General features: G+C 41.4%; 1 protein-coding gene across 14 annotated transcripts in view; it reads left to right on the forward strand.

The window, feature by feature from the left end:
* The window catches only part of DST (dystonin), a 315,735-nt gene that overhangs the window by 137,839 nt on the left and 160,294 nt on the right, over positions 1-17,602 (forward strand). For all 14 annotated transcript variants that reach the window (XM_087774769.1, XM_087774770.1, XM_087774782.1 and 11 more), the window contains one exon: positions 6,514-6,680. In XM_087774769.1, coding sequence (XP_087630895.1) covers positions 6,514-6,680 — 167 coding nt within the window. The remainder of the gene's footprint in view (positions 1-6,513; positions 6,681-17,602) is intronic.

A 17,602-nucleotide genomic window follows, 5' to 3' on the forward strand; every position in this document is an offset into this window, starting at 1 on the left:
CCTTTTGATTGCATTTGAGAGCTAAACAAGTATTTGAATGTTTGATATTTCAATATAAAAGAGCAAAGCTGTTATTTATACAAATCCACAAAGTTCCTGTTATCAGCCTGAGCTAATATACAAGGTTTGCAGTTACCAGTCTCAGTTTTTACCATTTTCTTTGCCGTAATTACAGAGATCAGTAGCCGCCGCTCACCTTGTCAGCTTATCCACGCTGTAATGTACTCTCAGCTTACACAGTGCCTCAGATGTGGCTGATACTTGAAAGCGTGTTCGCTTTTCAAACTGAGAGACAGACACCAGAGGAAATTCATTGGTACAGCTGGCTAATTTGCACTGTAACAGAGATATGACATTTTACCCTCTGGAACAGCATAGTCCCCACTACTGGGATATATCCTTTCAGTTTGTCTCTGTGGCACATCTTCCGGCGCATGTAAAACAATTATGATTTTGTGTTCAAATACACGCTACCTCATTACCTCTGTTTTCCTATTTGCAAAATTCAGGTGAGCAGGATGTTCTGAAGCTTCATTCCTCACTGCTCACCAGTAGCTTTGAAATAAAAGTTTTTTTACTCTCTGCTGGAGCCTAATTTCTACAGCCCTTGGTCCTAATACAGGAAGATGACTTCCTTGAGCAAGATGCACTCTGATACTGTTCTAACTCAGGGCTGTCCTAGGGCAGCTGGCAGTTTGCATTAAGGTCAAGAAGTTGTGAATCAAGACTGAAAGAGGCTCCCCGCAGCAGACCCCTTCTCAGTAATGTTTTAGCACAATGCAGGTAGAGTAGAAAATCAAGGCTGTAGTTCTGGCTTCTCTACAGGGGATAGTGGTGCTGTGATATTTGATGTCTCCTGTGTGGAAACAAGCCATGGTTTTCATTCAGTATCAGTAAAAGAGAGATAGCAGCTGGTGTTACCACCAGTTTTTGGTGGTTGTCAGCTTGTGTCAAAACCAATGACTTACGTGTATCACGTTATCAATCATTATCATTATTCTTCCAGTCTAATTTGTGGTAGTTTCAGTTCTGGTTTATGGAGGTAAATGTTTCCCAGAAAAAAAATGTCTAATATATAAACAGAATCACTCATCTACTTCCAGTACTCAGCTGTTGTCTGGGCTGCAGGTTCCTCAGCTGTTTTTTTGCCATGCTTCTACATAGTGTCTGATACAGTGGATTTCTTACCTCATCTACAGTACTAATAATAATCTGCAAGGAAAAAAACCACATATTTGAGTCAGGTTGAAGGCAATACACTTGCTTTTAAATAAAAAAATGTAGATTATTTGTAATCAGCATATTCAGTAGAACACTTCTGACTAAGTAGTCATCTGTTCATTATTTCAGTTATTATTGCAAATAGTTGTAAGATAACAAGGCACCTTCCAGCTATGTCCACCATCATATAATCTTGTATTATCTATTCATGTAGTACAGTTAAGTGAGGGAGAGATGCCAGTTGGTCTTCTGGAATGTGATTTGCAGGGCAAAGGTGCAAAAGTCAGTTTTGCTTTATTGGCACAGTATTGTTTGCTTCCTTGTAATACTCACAAGAAGCTGATGCAATCCACCTTAAAGGCTGGTGAATGAAGGAGATCTGTAATTATTGATGGAACTACAAAACTAGGGCTGGGAAGGCTCTGGACAGGTCATCTAGGTCATCTCTGTACCTGAAGGCAAGACAACTTAATGAAAACCATTCTTGACTGATACTTGTTCTTCTGTGTCTGCCTTATGGGTGGTTTCACATGCTTCCTGAGTAATTATTCTAGTGCTTAGCTGTCTTTTGTATTAAAAAGTGGTTTTAGCTGAAAACATGTATGCTTATTTTAAATTCGTTAGCTCTTTTCCCATTCCCAGAAGACTTGATTTATTATCTTTTTTGCAACAGCATTTTACATATTTGAAGACGGTTATCACATCTCGCCTTGGTTTTCCCTACTTTAGACTAAATAAACTGAATTTCTCAATCTTCCCTAACAGGTCATGTATTTTTAGATCCTTGTCATTCTTGTTTTTCTCTTTCGATATGCTTCAACTGATCCAATATTTTTTGAAGGGTGTTGCAGCTCCACAGAGCCTTGCAAGAGCTGGATAGGAGCATGTGAATTTATGGCCAAATGGAAACTCACAAAGTCGAACTGTAACGTCAGGGGAGATGACTTCTTGTGATCACATGCAAGTTCAAATTCCATTTGTATAACTAGACTTCCCCCAACATGCTGTCAACAGTCCTTTTCAAACACAACACATAACTAACTACTTAGCTTAGGTGGAAAATAGCATTTCAAAATCTCTCCATATTCATGTATTCTTTTTTCTCTTCTTTCTTTCTGTTCTTCAGACTTTTCTGGTTTAGGGCTAGCTGACATCAGGATACATTTCATTATACGTCACACATCTTTAGCCCATGTGCAGTTAAGTACATTATGTCAAGTTGAGACTTGCTTCAAAACATTTGGGATAAGATGGAATTGGAGGGAAGACTCCTCACTGACTACACCAGTCTTGCTCTTCTTTTGTTTGCACTGTAAAAAATGAGGCACAGAAATCCAGCAGTGCTGTTGATCTTTTCTGGAAGGTCTTCTCTGATCTTCTCTGCTCTTTGGACTGAAAACCACATCGCTGAAATCAGTGCAAGCAAAGAGCTTGAGGCTTTTTGGTGTATGGATTTTGTATATTGTGTGATGCAGAGCAAACTTACAGGCAGAGAAAAAACACTAACAGTAGCAGAGGTGAACTAGTTCTCCCAGTTAGAAATGAGAAATAGAATATTTAGTGACAATTTTGGTCCTGAGATACTAGGGCTGTCCAGAGAATTACCTCTGTCTCTTTTTCTTGCATCACTTGCATCACAGGCTTTGAGATAATTTGGAGAACTGGATCTCTAGCAAACAACTGTTCAAACTCATGCAAACTCAAGAATTTGTTCCATGCTCAAGGAACAAATGTCCTCTAGTAACAGATTCTAGTGGGTAAATGATAGGCTTGTGGGATGTAAGAATGAAAGGTTCACACAGACTGTTTGCTTTGAAGGACAAAATTTGAACAGTAAAAGATGTGATAGTCCCTTAACTTATTTTCTGTTCTAGTATTCCTAATTTAGTAGTCCTTTTTCTTTCCTGTGGCAAGTGATATTATAAATATTGATGATAATGCATAGTTAGTAGATGAGTGTCTGTACTGTCCTTATGGGGTTATCAAAGGAAAGATGTGCTATCTCTGACACCTTATTTTGTGGGGGTAGTATTTTACTTGTTGAGTAGTTCCAAGTTAATAAGGCATCTTGCAAAGTAGGGCTCATATTTGTAAGTGTAATAAAATGCAGCTCTTTGACTCACCTTTTCCCTCAGCGTATTTTTATACTTTTTAACTATGAATTCAGTGTTTATGAAAAAGTCTGAAATCTTAGCCTTGGGATCTGAAATACTTTATTTAAAGGACAGAAGTGCGCAGACTGTTTCAGGTGTCAGGCTAATGTTAGCGTTCCTTAACCTGTAGTGAAACGGGCTACCTCCATGAGTCAAAAGCAATTTCAGTTTTTAAACACAGTCTAGTCTGTTCCTTTTGCTTGAGGAAAGAATTTGGATCGAAATCCTGTTGATCTTAGGGTAATGAGCTAAATTCATGTTTTAGCTATCCAAAAATTGGATTGCAAGCTTGCCTGGTGGTCACTTTCAGAATAAGAAATATTCTCCTTGTGTTTGCGTCCATAGCTACAAATGTTGTTTGCATGTAACAACAGATGCAAGTACGACTTTCAGAAGTTGCCCTGATGTCTGAAATCACTTGTTGCCAGAGGACTCTCATGTGCACTCAAATATGCTGTGTTTGCACTCTCTGCAGTCTGAAATGCACATAGCCATCACAGGTCAATTAACCGTGAAGGACGCTAAAGGTTTGAACTTAGCAGTAAGGAATGGCCATTAGCAAATTACATTGTTAGCTTGCTTAGTTAGAATATATTAAAAATGTGATACTTCAGGATTACACACAGAGGACTTTCTGAAAATGACAGGGAAAAAATGATAGGGTTTGGGGTTTTGTTTTTTTTTTTTTTTTTTGCTAGACATCTGGCACTTCCAGATGACATCATCTCTTTCAGAAGTGTTGTCCGGATAAGTGGTAAATGGTTGACTTAATTTATATTGTGGTCGGGTTGTTCTGTGATGAATAGAAACTACAGCTACTGAAAAAATATTTTGTTTGCTTTCTTGCTTTGAAATACCAAAGAACAAAGGTAAGCAACAGAAAGGAAATCTTACACTGCAGATGAGTTTCCTAGATTTTTACAAGAAAATTTTCAGAGAGATTTTTAAGTTGATGTTTTGCCACATTGGATTCCCTGTTGTCTTCACTTACAAGACTCATATTGTCTGTATTTTGTGTGATTTCGTGTAGTAAATACTCCATGCAGGATTTTGATACCTAGAATTTTATAAACAGTCACAGCTGCATGTGTTTCTCTTCAGTGTTTTAAACAAAAAAGGGATTTTTTTTTTCTCTTTGATTTTTCTTAAAAATGTGCAGTGTTGAAGCTGGAGACAATAGTATGCAAAAAATGCTGTCAGATCTTCAGAGATATTTATGGGCTAGTTGAAAAGTTAAAACTACTTTGCTTTCTAGCATCGGCGCCTGTATCTTTCCCTTACCTAGAGCCAGCTGGTACGATGGCCTGTGATAAGTATCTGAAGAACTACTTTCACAACTTGGTGTTTTACGGATACTTGCATAGAAAATAATGTAAATTAATTTGTTCCCTGCATTAAATTTACTGTAAATGAGCTGTAAATGCTCATTGTCCCCTGGAAGCGTGAAAGGTGGTTAAACAGAAATCACAGAGAGCACTGCAGCAGCTACATTGCCCTGACATCTCCAAGGCTCTTCCTTTAGTCCCCTGCTTCCTAGTGCTTTCCACCACCCCCTGTTAGGCATTGACATAGCAGCATCGGTAGGAAAGCTACATCTCTTTATGCCTGGCACTGTGTTTTGCGTGGCTTTAATGTGAGGAAAAACGCATAATTTCCAGCCTAGCCTGTCCAAATTCCCCCAGGAAGAGCCGAGACAGAAGATACCTTTGTGTGCAGAGGTTTCAAGGCCAGGAGGCATCGTTATGACCGTCCCATCTGACCTTATGAACGTAGCTCCCTGGGTTACACTAGAATAGGATTGCTGGAATTGGCACAACCTCAGAGTTAGGCCTCTTCAGCAGCTTAACTTGAGCACGTACCTCGCCCCTGAAGTTGTCTGTGGGCAAACGTCCCCTGAGCCCTGGCCTCAGGCTGGCTCCAGAGGCAGAAGAGACCTCTCTCACTCTGCCATGCTGGGTGTAGGCTTCTGCGGCCTCTTCCAGGTGGGCTCATGGGGATGCTTGGTGTCCACCCACAAATCTTGGTGTTGTCTCAAGCCCTCTTGCCTATGCCTAAGCACCTCAGCCTGGTTTTTGTTATGTCTGAGCTACGGTACATGGGTCCTTCTGTAGTGCCTCGTGGTACCTGGGTTCTTGGTGTTCTTCGTAATAAAATATTAACCTATTGTTGTTTGGATAAGTGGTAAAAGGTGGTCATTTAGAAGAAAGACAATATGTAATAGAACAAAAAGAAGACATGCCTTGATAAAGAAAGTGCTATCTTGCAGTTCAGATTTACACTGAGTACAATTTCCCTAACATGAGGTACAAACAATACATGTGCAAATTAGGGAAATGTCTGCTTCATATTTATAAAGTGATAGTTTTCTAAGCAAACTGACTGAACTTCATTAGGGGAGAATTTAATGTACCAGAAGGTAGTGTCTGTATATAAAATTTCCAATGCTTTCCTGCTTTTCCTGACATGAAGTTGATAATGCTTAGATAATATAAAACCAAACCTTCTGTATCAGGCAAAATTTTAATTTATAATCTTTCAGTCCTTCTATCATTCCTAAAATGCTTCTCAGAAAATTTTGTCCTAAAGCCGTTATTGTCCATTTTCATGATAAGTAACTGTTTTGTTACTGAATTCCAGAATAGCATATATTGTAATTTAACCTTTTTTAAGAGAGGAACATTGTAGCTAAATAAAATATGTCTAATACAAATATGCGTATTAGATAGGTGTGAATATATACATGTAAAATATATTGTATTTTATATAATTATATAACATTTATGTGTAATAGGTGTAATACATAAAAATAGATTATTATCCACATTATCAACATAACATAGACATAGGTAAGTATTTTTCATTATGTAATAGCATTACGTTGTCCCCAGAAATTGAGAGGCTGAGAACTGGCTAACTGAAGAAAATGTGAAGCTACGAATTTTGTATTTCATATTGAAGACACTAAGAGTTCATAAGGATATGACATGAAAGAATATTAATACAGTACATGAATAATCATATTTATGTATGCAAATATCAGACAGAAAATTCTTCGGTAATGCAGAGTGCTTTTCTGCAATATTTTAAACATTATAATGTGTTATATGTAATTGTAATACTTATATTAACTGTATTTTAGATATCTGATATCCATGTTACTGGAGAGTCAGAGGACATGTCTGCTAAAGAGAGACTGCTCCTGTGGTCACAGCAGACAACCGAGGGTTATGCTGGAATCCGTTGTGAAAATTTCACTACCTGCTGGCGCGATGGAAGACTATTTAATGCCATCATTCATAAATACAGGTAAGTACTCCGCTTGTTCTCTTGAAAAATATTAATTACATCATTTGAATGTACATAGAGAGTGGGCTCTGTGGTTTATGCTTGTAATAGCACTGCAGCTGTTGAGATGACACTAGCTCTTCCTGGGCAATACCCTGCTTCTTGCAGCCACAAAATGCCTCATTGGCCCTTGTGTGTCCCTCCTTCCTCAGAGGAACATCTCCACAAATCCTGCATATCTCTCATGGGGCACTTCCAAGCTGCTGAGAAGAATGTCGCTGGCGTTCTGATTCCCAGTCTTCTCCACGGTCCCTTTTTGTTGCTAACATTTAAGTATAGGCAGGGTAGAGACAGAACTGATGACCAGCATCCAAAATTGCACTGCTGGTGAAAGCCATCGACTATTGCATTACCTGAGAAATGCCTAAGATCCCCATATTCTTCCCTGTGTGACTTTACCAAGCCCCTGAAGCCTAGAGCTTCTTCGGTGTTTCTGCTTGGAGCCTAGATCTACTCTAAGATGTGTCTCCTGTAAAATGGCAGGGTATTCTTATGGAAAATGGGACCAGCTGGCTTGAACATTCTCAGTCTGAGCAGGGAATTGTGCTACTTTCCCTCTGCTTTCTATGCTTTTGTGACCACAGTCTTACAAACAGGCATTTGTAGAACCACTGGTGGCTGTGGCTAGAAGCTAAAGGATGCACCACATTAACTTACTTAAAATACAGTTGAAGATGTCTACTGACAAGAGAGGATTTCTAACTCTGTGTTCTAAGTAAGAACATGTCTGTTGTGACAAAGCTGACTTTGGCGTCAAAACTCGGCAGAGGAACAAGATGTAAGATCATTGCTGTGCTCAGTGTTCCCTCTTGGTTGGCAGCATCTCTCTATTCTTGTATTTTTTTTGGTTCCTGAATTGAATAAGGAGGTTTGTGCCTTAGAGGACCACATGGGAGAGTATTCTGGCCACTGGGCTAATTAGTGTGTACTGACTTGTCCCTCACTGTGCAGAGCTTGCAACTTCTGGCTTTATTGTAGCACGTGTAAAGAGTTTGTGCTGTATACCCTGGGGCATATCATAAGGAAGTTCGAGGGTACATGATTTCCTTGGTATAATACTGAAGGAGTGTCCTAAGTAGAGAGAGGCATATTTGGTATGTTTTAACGCAGCTCCAGGAAGCAAACCCTGCACAGATAATTCTGTTCTTGGATTTCCTCTTGTGGGACCATTTGGCTCACCACAGAAAGAAGCTTAGGGAGAGCCAACATGCATACGGTATGGGGACTAGGGCAGTAAAACGGCAGACAAGTCAAGGAGATGCAGCCTTGTCCTCACATGCTGTGTAGAGAGGCTGTAAGCATAACACATAGTGCTCTGAATCCTAGAGAAGTTAGCTGTGGCAGTGCATAACTCCATGGTAAAACGAAGCTGCATCTGAATCAATGAGGTCTTTTTCTGACTATGCTTCTGTTCTGGGTAGCCAGTCAGGGAGGAGGTGCATGCCAGCAAGAAAGTCTTCTTTTAGCGACATTGGCAAGACAAAGGGAAATAGCTGGCAAAAGACTAGGCTGTTTTACTTCAGGACAGAGCAGCTAAAAGAATGAACATAGCACAGGCAAGTATTTGAAAAAATAAACAATTTGAAAGATACAGAGAGGAGGGAAAAAATGAAGGAGCTTAATGAGATGGAATAACGGAAACTATTTCCCAGAGCCTTATACCACTTACATAGAGCAGTGCAGCCTTTACAGCTCAGCGACTAGTAGTTACGGTACAGATCAGTTAATAAATAATGAAAAACTTGAATTCTGTCCTCCGGCTGTGCGAATGTTAATGCCTTGGGACATGACTGAGTACCTGCAGTTGCTATGCTGGAGCAGTGTTTCTGGCAGCCCACCATTAGTTTCATTCACAGTGTTTCAGCGGGGAAGCACAGGCATCTTGGACATGCGTTGCACAAGGCAGATGATTCAGTGGCCGAGGAGCAGAGTCCCCATTTTGTGTGCTTCTGTGCCAGTTTCCATTTAGCTTGTCCTCTTCCTGTAAATATAACTTCTCCACCTAAGGATCCCGTGTCCTTCTCAGGAATGTTTACTGTCCTTATCTGATGTCGTCTTACTGTGAGAGGTTACAGATTCTTGGACCCTGCCTTGCTGATGAAATCAGTGAGATTCTTCCACCGATTTCAGTGAGATTCTATGTTTCTTTCCTTTACTGTTTTGTACCGTTAAAACAGAGATAATAATTTCCAGCTATTGCTCACAAGATAGGAATGGTCTTTCCAAACAGTCATCTGATATTTTTAACTACAGTATTTTACTCCAGAGAGCTCTTTTAAAGCTTGGTTTGTGTTCTGAGCAGTAAGTAGGTTAAATACTAACAAAGCGCACACATTTCTGGCAGTGATTCTCCATACGCTCCGTTTGTCTGTTTTAGTAGATCCGAGTTTGTGGATCACAGGTGGTCTCAGGAGCTAGGCTGAGGTTTCTGCGGATGCTGCCGGCTGGCATGCTCCCCCGGGGTGGATGACCAGGTGTGCCTGCCCGGGCGGTGGGGTGGGACTGTGGTGCTGCCACCACGGAGCACCCCCGCGGCTGCGGGCGCACGTCTCTCCATCGTGGTGCAGCGTTGCAGCCCCTCCTGTGCCAGGTATGCTGTGCTCGCTGGAGATACCTCTCCTTACAGACGCACTATGCACCCTGGGCCAGGAGAAGTATCCGCTCTGTGCAAGCGGGGACAGGGCTCTTCAGCAGGAATGTGACTGCCAGCCTTGGAAGGGATTTAAATGGGCCCAAACCTAATTTTAAGGGGATGACATTTAGTGCTATAACAGCCATAACTAGAAGGCTCAGAAATACCCTGGTGTGTTACTGGTATCTAGAATTGCAGTTGTACTGAGCGACAGTAAGCTGTAGGTTGGATGGAGAGCACGTGCTTACCCGTCAGGACACAGCAGCCGGGGCTCCCCACGGAGGGGTGGCAGGGCAGGGCCTGGCAGCCAGGGCCCGTCCCACCGCCCCGGCCAGGAGCAGGGCGACTGGGGGGCACCGGGGCAGCCCCAGCCCCGGGAATCAGGCACCTACCTGGGGGTGCGCTGAGGCTGGGCCTGATATGTGGGCCCGCAGGTAGGCTGCACCACTGCAGGGGCTGTAGTTCAGCCGGGGACCAGAGGCGAGAGCACCGGCAGCTCCCGGAGGACAGGAGCCACGCTGTCTCTTAGCTGAACCTTACCACAGACAGGCAAACCCCGTGCTCACAGCCTGGACACCGTGGCCGAGAGGCCTTTTCTGCATGCGCCATCGAGAACACAAGCCGTATGGGTCCAGCATGATCCCTGCAGTCAGTCATCTGTGAGACAGGGAGATGTTGCTGTCCAGTTCTAGGTGACTGGACTGGAGTGGCAGGTTATTATTACCTCCTTTCCAGGCATAAGCCATTTTTTAAATTGCAAGTATGCACCAGCTTCAAGACTTCAGGAAATTGCTGAAGCTGTGGAGGGCTGGGCAAGGAGCAGGGCTGTGAATCAGTCGCCAGCGGGCAGGGAGCCTCTCCCCTCGGTGGGGCTGACAGCCTGCCTGCTCTTACGGCAGGTGAGAATTGTTTCATCTGGGATGCCAGATGCCAGTAGTGGTCTCTTTTTTTTTTTTTTTTTTTTTTTTTTTTTTCCCTGCCCTGCCAGAGGATCCCACAGCACCTTCTGGTGCAAGCCAGCTAAGATATATGATGAGGAAGTGCAGGAATAATGCATGGATTTCCCATGGCTCCCTGCTCCCGCAAGGTGTGTGGGAGAAGCCGGATAAGGCCGACATGTCCCTGGCATGACTAACTGTAGTGCCCGCAGGATCTCGGCGGAGATCAGCAGGCCAGTGTGTGGCGGCTGGGCGAGCCAGGTTCCTCCCCGTCTCCCTGCCCTGCGTGCGCCTGCAGCCATGCTGGCAGCGATCCTCTTCCAGCGCCGAGCCTGGGGACATGGGCAGGCGCCGGATCGCACCCACTCGGGTCAGTCACCTGCTCACCTGAGCAAATGCAGGGTATTTGTTTTCTTTTCTCTCAAGCAACAAGGGTTAGGCTGTCAGAGCTTTTTGTAAGAGCCTTCAGTCACTTTCTCCGTTACCTCTGTTAAGAGTATGAAGGAGTTTCCAGTGATTTTGCAGTGTTGTTGAAATCAAGGAAGTAATTTTATGAATGACAGAAGTGAGAGGAAAGAATTACTCTGAGGTGTTTGACTCCATATACAACTTGATTATTTTTTTTTCTTCCCCCTCCAAATTTAGGAAAATGTAATTTGTTTTCATGTGAGAAGGTTGCTTATGTTTTCAGCGGGTTCCAGTGGTCTGTGTTTATAATTGAAGATTACTTGGCTGAACTTTCAAAGAGTATATAAAACTTCCATTTTAAAACATCCTGTACATGATTAAATCCCTGGGAAATGAATGAGGCTCCACACAGGCCTCAAAAACTGCCTCAGGGAGCTCCATTGCAGTCCCTGGCTTTTGTTTTTCGTCCTGTTACTCTGTGTGAATATTTGTTTTTGCACAGAAAACCAAATAAAATGATCAAATTAAAAAGTTGGTTTTAATACTGAACATTACCATGTTTGTTAATTGTATGTTTTTACTTAAATATATCAGCTTTCAAACTCTTTTTTGAACCTCCGCACCTTACTTTGGATGTGTGATGAGGCCATTTGTGAAAGCTACAGATATGCCTAGGAGATTCAAGAATATTCTGTATGTCTCATCTATTATGTAATTGGCCTCTTATAGCTTAATTTTTCATTGAAGACGTGTGTTATTTGCTTCAGTGTGTTGTGTTGGAAGAAATCTGACTTCAGGCAGTTAAAAAGTACGTGATGTTTCTTTCATACCATCATATCATACATAGCAAAAACCTATAAGCCAGACTTCAGAGTTGGAGGCTGACTTTAATCAGCGTGCAACACGCAGATTTTCCCAGAGATACTGCTGTCTACACACTGGGGTCTTCATCTTGTGGCTCTAATCGTGTATTTCTAATCACTAGACTGTGTTTTAGGTAAATGCTCTTGATTTGTGTTTTCATTTTCTTATGTTCATGCCTTTCCTTTCTCCCAGGAAGAAGAAATAATAATTTTTTAGAACTGTATTCCATTGTTAAAATATATAGAAACAGTTGGTGTCTATAGAGAATGAAGGCTATTCCTTCATTAGGAGTTGCATGCCATATTGGAGCTAATAATCTAAACTGTAGATCTACATTACATTTTGCAGATAAATTTATTTTAAAGAAAAGCAAATTCAAGTGAAAATTTATACCAAAGTAACGAACTGCTTTTTTTGACCTCAGACTGCCCTGAGCCTTTGGTGCATAAGGACTGCAAGCAGTTTCATTTAAAAAGTGTCCGAAAATTGAGTTTAAGAAATAACAAAAATAATAACTTTCGGAAAGATGTACAGTTTCATAGCACCTATAGACACTTTGTTAAGGACAGAGGCTACTGATACTCAGAAAACACGGGCACGGTTACAGACCAGCTCATCTTACTTTCTAAGGAAAAAAAATGAAGTATGGAGGATAGGAAAAGGAGATTGACATCAGACATGCACTTTTTGTATAAAAATGTGTGCCCTCCTTTCTACATTTTATTGTTTCATTCTTACAGTTTTTATAATAAAGAAGTAATTTTGCTTTTAGCACTTACAAAAGGAATTCCAGCAAGAGCAGTATGTTCTTGTGTAACTAGATAATAGCATTTAATGAGTAGTCCCAGTGGTGCCTGTATGGTGAAAAATACCGTCTGTTCAGGAAGCGCTGCACACTCGGTTCCCAGATAAAGCCATATTTTTTAAGATGTATTCTCAGGTGTTAGGTCTGGTGTAGTAAATGAAGCGGCTCCAGCCGCTGCTCTCTGGCCCTGTGGGTGGGCGGTACAGCAGGGCTTGCGGCTGCATGGCTGAACTCTCCCCTCCGTCCCCCAGACAGGGTGCAGCCTCTTGAGAGCAGTCCTGGGTCAGCGTTGTCCCTTGAGCTGGGCTCATTTATGGCCTGGGAGGGTGTGAGTCGCAATGGCCATAGTCATGCTATGGGAAGGACTAGCAATTAAAGAGTCATGGGTCCTTGATCTGGGCTTCTGTACACTTTCGGCATAGGCATGTCCAGTTATGCTTGGACTTTCAGGTGAATTTCAGCAACCGTACGAAATGGAAAGAGACTGGTTAGGAAAAAAAGTGGATAAACTGCGTTTAGGTCAGGCAGCAGTCTGACAAGCGAGCAGAACTGTAGTACACACGTGGAGGGTTTGAGACAGAAAACAAGTGAGGTCATTTCACGTAATGATATACCAAGGCTTGCTGAGACCACATGCAGACAGTTGTCCACAAATTTTGGCACCGCCTAACGAGAATGATAAGTATTAGAAATGTTGCAGAGAGGGAAAGTGGTGATAGAGTTCAAAGGGGTGCATTTTGAGCACAAGTTAGGAGGAAAATGGTTTTTTTTACTGTATTGTTAACAAAATGTGAGGATGTGATCCGAAGGGGCCTTTGGCACTGGTAAACTTTGTGCAAGACCTTAATGATGCCTATACTTTTTAAGTTGTATATAGTTCAGAGAAAGAGCAAGGGGAAAATGGCTATTATCCCCAAATGAAAGAGGGACAGAGGCCAACAGTGAATGCAGCACAGAAAGAGTGTAGGTACCCTGAGTGCTTCATGTGGGAGGAATAGAAGCTGCAGCAAAGAATGTGTCCCCAAAGGAAGGAGCACTGTGACAGCTCCATAAATGCTAGGTAAAGCGAGAGGCAAATTTTCCAGGGTCACAACACTTTTCTTTTGAAATATTATTACAATAAGTCTGTACACTTTCAGAATTACTAAGCAGATGTTTTTCTGAGTGTGGTATAGCAGGGAGCAAGCTAGATCCCTGCCTGCTAAATAACTGTTCTGGTTTAGAACAAGCTGTTTCAGCCTTACCCAGGACAATTTGCCATGTATGTAGTTGAACACTAAGCTCCTGGCTGGCAGTGCATGTGGCATCCCTCTGATGTTAAAACATGTTGCAGCTGATCAGGTACTGACATGAATACATTCTTTAAGGGGAGGGATAGTGATGCCTTAATTTGCAGTAACACGTTGAAAACCCTTGGGGAATGAATGAGAAAGAAACTAAATATTACACAGTGTCAAGCCTTAAAATGCTAGGGGATATGTTTTAAATAAAGAGATTAGTTGGGTCTGCTAGTTTTGACTTGCTGTTTTGTAAGTCGTAATTTATTGTTGGCCGGCTTTAACAAAAAGAAAATACGAGTTTGGTTGTGTTGCCCCCTGCTTCCCACCCACTTCCTTGTTCAGAAGCGTGGCTGTTACTGTTTTCAACAGTTTTTGTTGTGTAGAAGAAACAAACTCAGCATTAAGAATCGGCAATCTAGGAAAAGATAAACAGCGTTTAGGATGATTAAGAATATTGACAAGCAGACATGCTTTTAATGTTGCTTGCCTGACTATGCATATACATATAGCTAATGGGTTTAGAAGTAGCAAGTAACCTCAGCTACAGTTTAATTGAATGCACTCAGAAAAACTTTGATGGCTATTGGTAAAGGCTATATTAAAATAGTACTGGAAGCGGGCCTGGAATTTGAACATCTTGTGTTGTGGTGATGGTTAGCCTTAGTGGGTATTAGATGGAAGACTTCCAGGCAGTTGCGTTGATTAATTTCAGATCTGGACTTAAAATGATCCCTGTGTATGTCGTGCTGGATCCTACTGCTCAGTAGCAGCTAAATGAAAGATAACAGTTTTCTTTTTGCAGTAATGGAAAAGAAAAAAAATACTGGGGTGAAATCAAAGCTTTTCTCTTGTTCTAGCCAAATGGGAACAAACTGAAAAATAAAGCTTTGGATTGAAAGGCCATTTTTTTTATTCGGGTTTCATGTGTCTCTTACTTTTTGATTAGTAAAGACCAGGACACCTATGGATGTCAGAAGCCTTTATTCAAAAGGGTGGTGTCTGAGCAGTGGTGGCCTATGTACCCATGATAATTCAGACAGGGAGAGGTCGTGGTCTTCTGGCAGTGCCTCTGGCAAATTTGTGGCACATAGAGAAACAGTTGCCTCCAAGGCAGGATGGCACAAGGAGAAATCTTGGTTTTGAACTCATTGTGGTACCTCACCCTTCTTCCCTGTTGGTGGGCGTATGAATCCCACTGGAAAGCTAGTGCGTCAGGCAGTCACTGCTGGGGTCTGGAAGGAGTTTTCTCAGGGAACAGGACAGAAAAATCATTTGGTTGGGTTTCTTCATTGTCTTTTTTGGTATTCAGACACTCCAAGGAACCATTATTTATAGTTATTTCTGTAGACTGCACAGTGTGGGTTGAAGTTAAAAGTTATGAGCCTTTCTTCTATTTAAATTTTATCATAGGCAAAAAATTGGCAAAGTTACTATACCATTACTGTTCTTGTATTGGCAAAAACATCTCGAATTACAAAGAGAATGTAAATCTGGTTTTGAAGCTGGTGAAAGGACTGATTGAGATCATTTCTAGTTTCATTCAACTTACTGCCAAGTTGTGATTAGGGTTTGTTAGGCATGGCTAAAGCTGAACTCCACGTTTAACTAATAGGTCTTTGATGTTACAGTGCCTCAATTGTGTGTTTATCTAAGTCAATTGGTATGGCACGTTACAGGTAAAGTTTTGCTGTGCTAACAAAGGTGGGACAGGAGGCATCAGTAGGTTTATTAAACTCAGTGCTCGCCAAATCAAGGACGTGCACGATAGAAGGAGTTCTCTGAATTAGCTGTATATTTTCTTAGGGGCTAAATTAATAAGGTAAGAAAAAAAGCCCTCAGGTGCCCTTATTTTTAGTGCAGCTGAAACACTCATTCTTTTTCTATTGGAAGTCTTGATATAACATGTTGGGATGTCTGAAGAATAGACAAGAAACGTATCTGTGAGTAGTGTACCCTTGTTACAGTATTTCCAGCTCACTGTCACTTGCAATATTTTTTTCAGAATTACTCATTGTATCTGAAAATTTCTATGAAAAATTATAAAAAAGATGCACAAAGGAGGACTGAAGAGTCCAGATCACATGAGAAGTTTTCAGCTCTTGAGGGAATAAAAAGGCATGATTGTTCATCTTTAGAGAGGCATTGAATGAAATCTATAGAGGCACATAAAATCATGAATAGTACAGACATTCCTGTCATACCAACACAAGAGAAAACACCACCAGAAAGAGTGTACAAGTCATAATGATCATGTGAAATACATTAGCACAGTGTGTCATTGAGGCTGGGGACCTGTGGGGCTTGAGAAAAGAATTTGCCACATACTTGAACAAACAATACGCAGAGCTGTATTCAGCAGCATGCTTTTTCGTTTATCACAGTTATAAGGATAAAACTTTTGTATAATGACAGTTTTCAATTACAAAATTGTTTGCATTGTCCCTGAATCCTTAAATGTTGCCTAACTTCAGTGAGGACACTGCTCAGCTTCACCCAGTGGTTTGATGCATTGGGGTAATTTTTGTGTCACCGTATCATGTGTTAGTTGAAGATGTTCTTGTAAAGTCTATGGTTGAACAGTCATTTTAATCTCACATTTGACATTATATGAAATATTTTCCATATCTTCCCCTCCAAAAGATATTTATGAAATGTAGTAAAATATTTATGTAACTTACTTCAAATAATCTGTATCAGTTGGCCAAGATAGAAGGATTTAATGGATTACTTTTCACCTGCTTTCACCTTTAAACTTCCAGTCAAGTGCTGAATGATGAGCTACCAGATATGACATACCATGCGTCTCCTTACTTATGGTGTATAAATTTTGGTAGCCTTTTTGAATTTGCTTCATATTAATTGAATGAGAAAGTCTTCAAGAAGTCCTAAGCAAATCTACAGTGATCATTGTTATCAAGTCTGTGAGAGCTGGTTAAGCAATTCTGCATTTAAAATGTACAGCATTGCTTTATTTTTCTGTGAGTGTCAGTCTCAAAACATGCATGTTCAGTGAGGCAGCACATTTCATGACAGCTTTGCACTTATCTAAACTTCTACTCAGTACGGTCAGTGGATTTGTCTCGCTCTGAAGTAATTCTTAGATTCTGGATAGCTTGCTGAATAGGTTGCGCTGGATGTGTTGGCCAGATTTCCACCGGCTATAATGAAATATACACAGACACTTGCATGTATACACTGAAATTTAGCTGTCTGGATCTGGAGCTGAATCTCACCCCTCGCTGCGTTCCTCATTCTTATATACATGCAATAGAGATCTTTTGATCTCAGGGCAGTATAAAAGCTGGAAGCTCTCAAATCTTTCTCTGTTCTTTCTTGTCACGTTCAAGTGAATCTGCTAAAAAGAACCAAAACCATTCTCCATGAAAGTTACAGTTCACAGTTACATATCCTGTGAATGCTCAAGGCTGATTACTGATGATCAGACCTGGCTGCACATTATTCCACGCAAACCTTTTCTGGGTGACTCAAGTTAATAGTGTCGTAACTATAGATTAAAAGTCCTGCCTGTCTTTTGACTATATCCTCTGAAGGACAGCTGCAGCCAGTTCTTCGTTTAGATACTCCATCACACTTAGGTCCCTGATTTATCTTTCATGTTTACTTTTCTAGCTTTTCTACTCAAATGTTTGTGAGTAGTGTGCAAAACTATCCATCTAGCAGGCACGTGAGCCCAAGGACGAGTGCCAAGGAGCTTCAGGCAAAAAAGGTCACCTGGTTCAGACATCTGGACATCTGGTTCAAAACTTACTTTTGCCAGTTGCAGACGGAAACATGGTGGGATGACTCACGCAACTGGAGTGCTGCAATGGATGGCTATGAGCTCTTTAGAAGGGATAGGCAAGGAAGGAGACGTGGTGGGGTAGCCTTGTACGTTAGAGAGTGTTTTGATTGTCTAGAGCTCAACAAAGGTAATTATAAGGTTGAGTGCTTATGGG

This window comes from Nipponia nippon, unplaced genomic scaffold (assembly GCF_047370975.1).
Source record: "Nipponia nippon isolate SJK-2023a ecotype South Korea unplaced genomic scaffold, ASM4737097v1 scaffold_4, whole genome shotgun sequence".
In the NCBI taxonomy this organism is placed as follows: Eukaryota; Metazoa; Chordata; class Aves; order Pelecaniformes; family Threskiornithidae; genus Nipponia; species Nipponia nippon.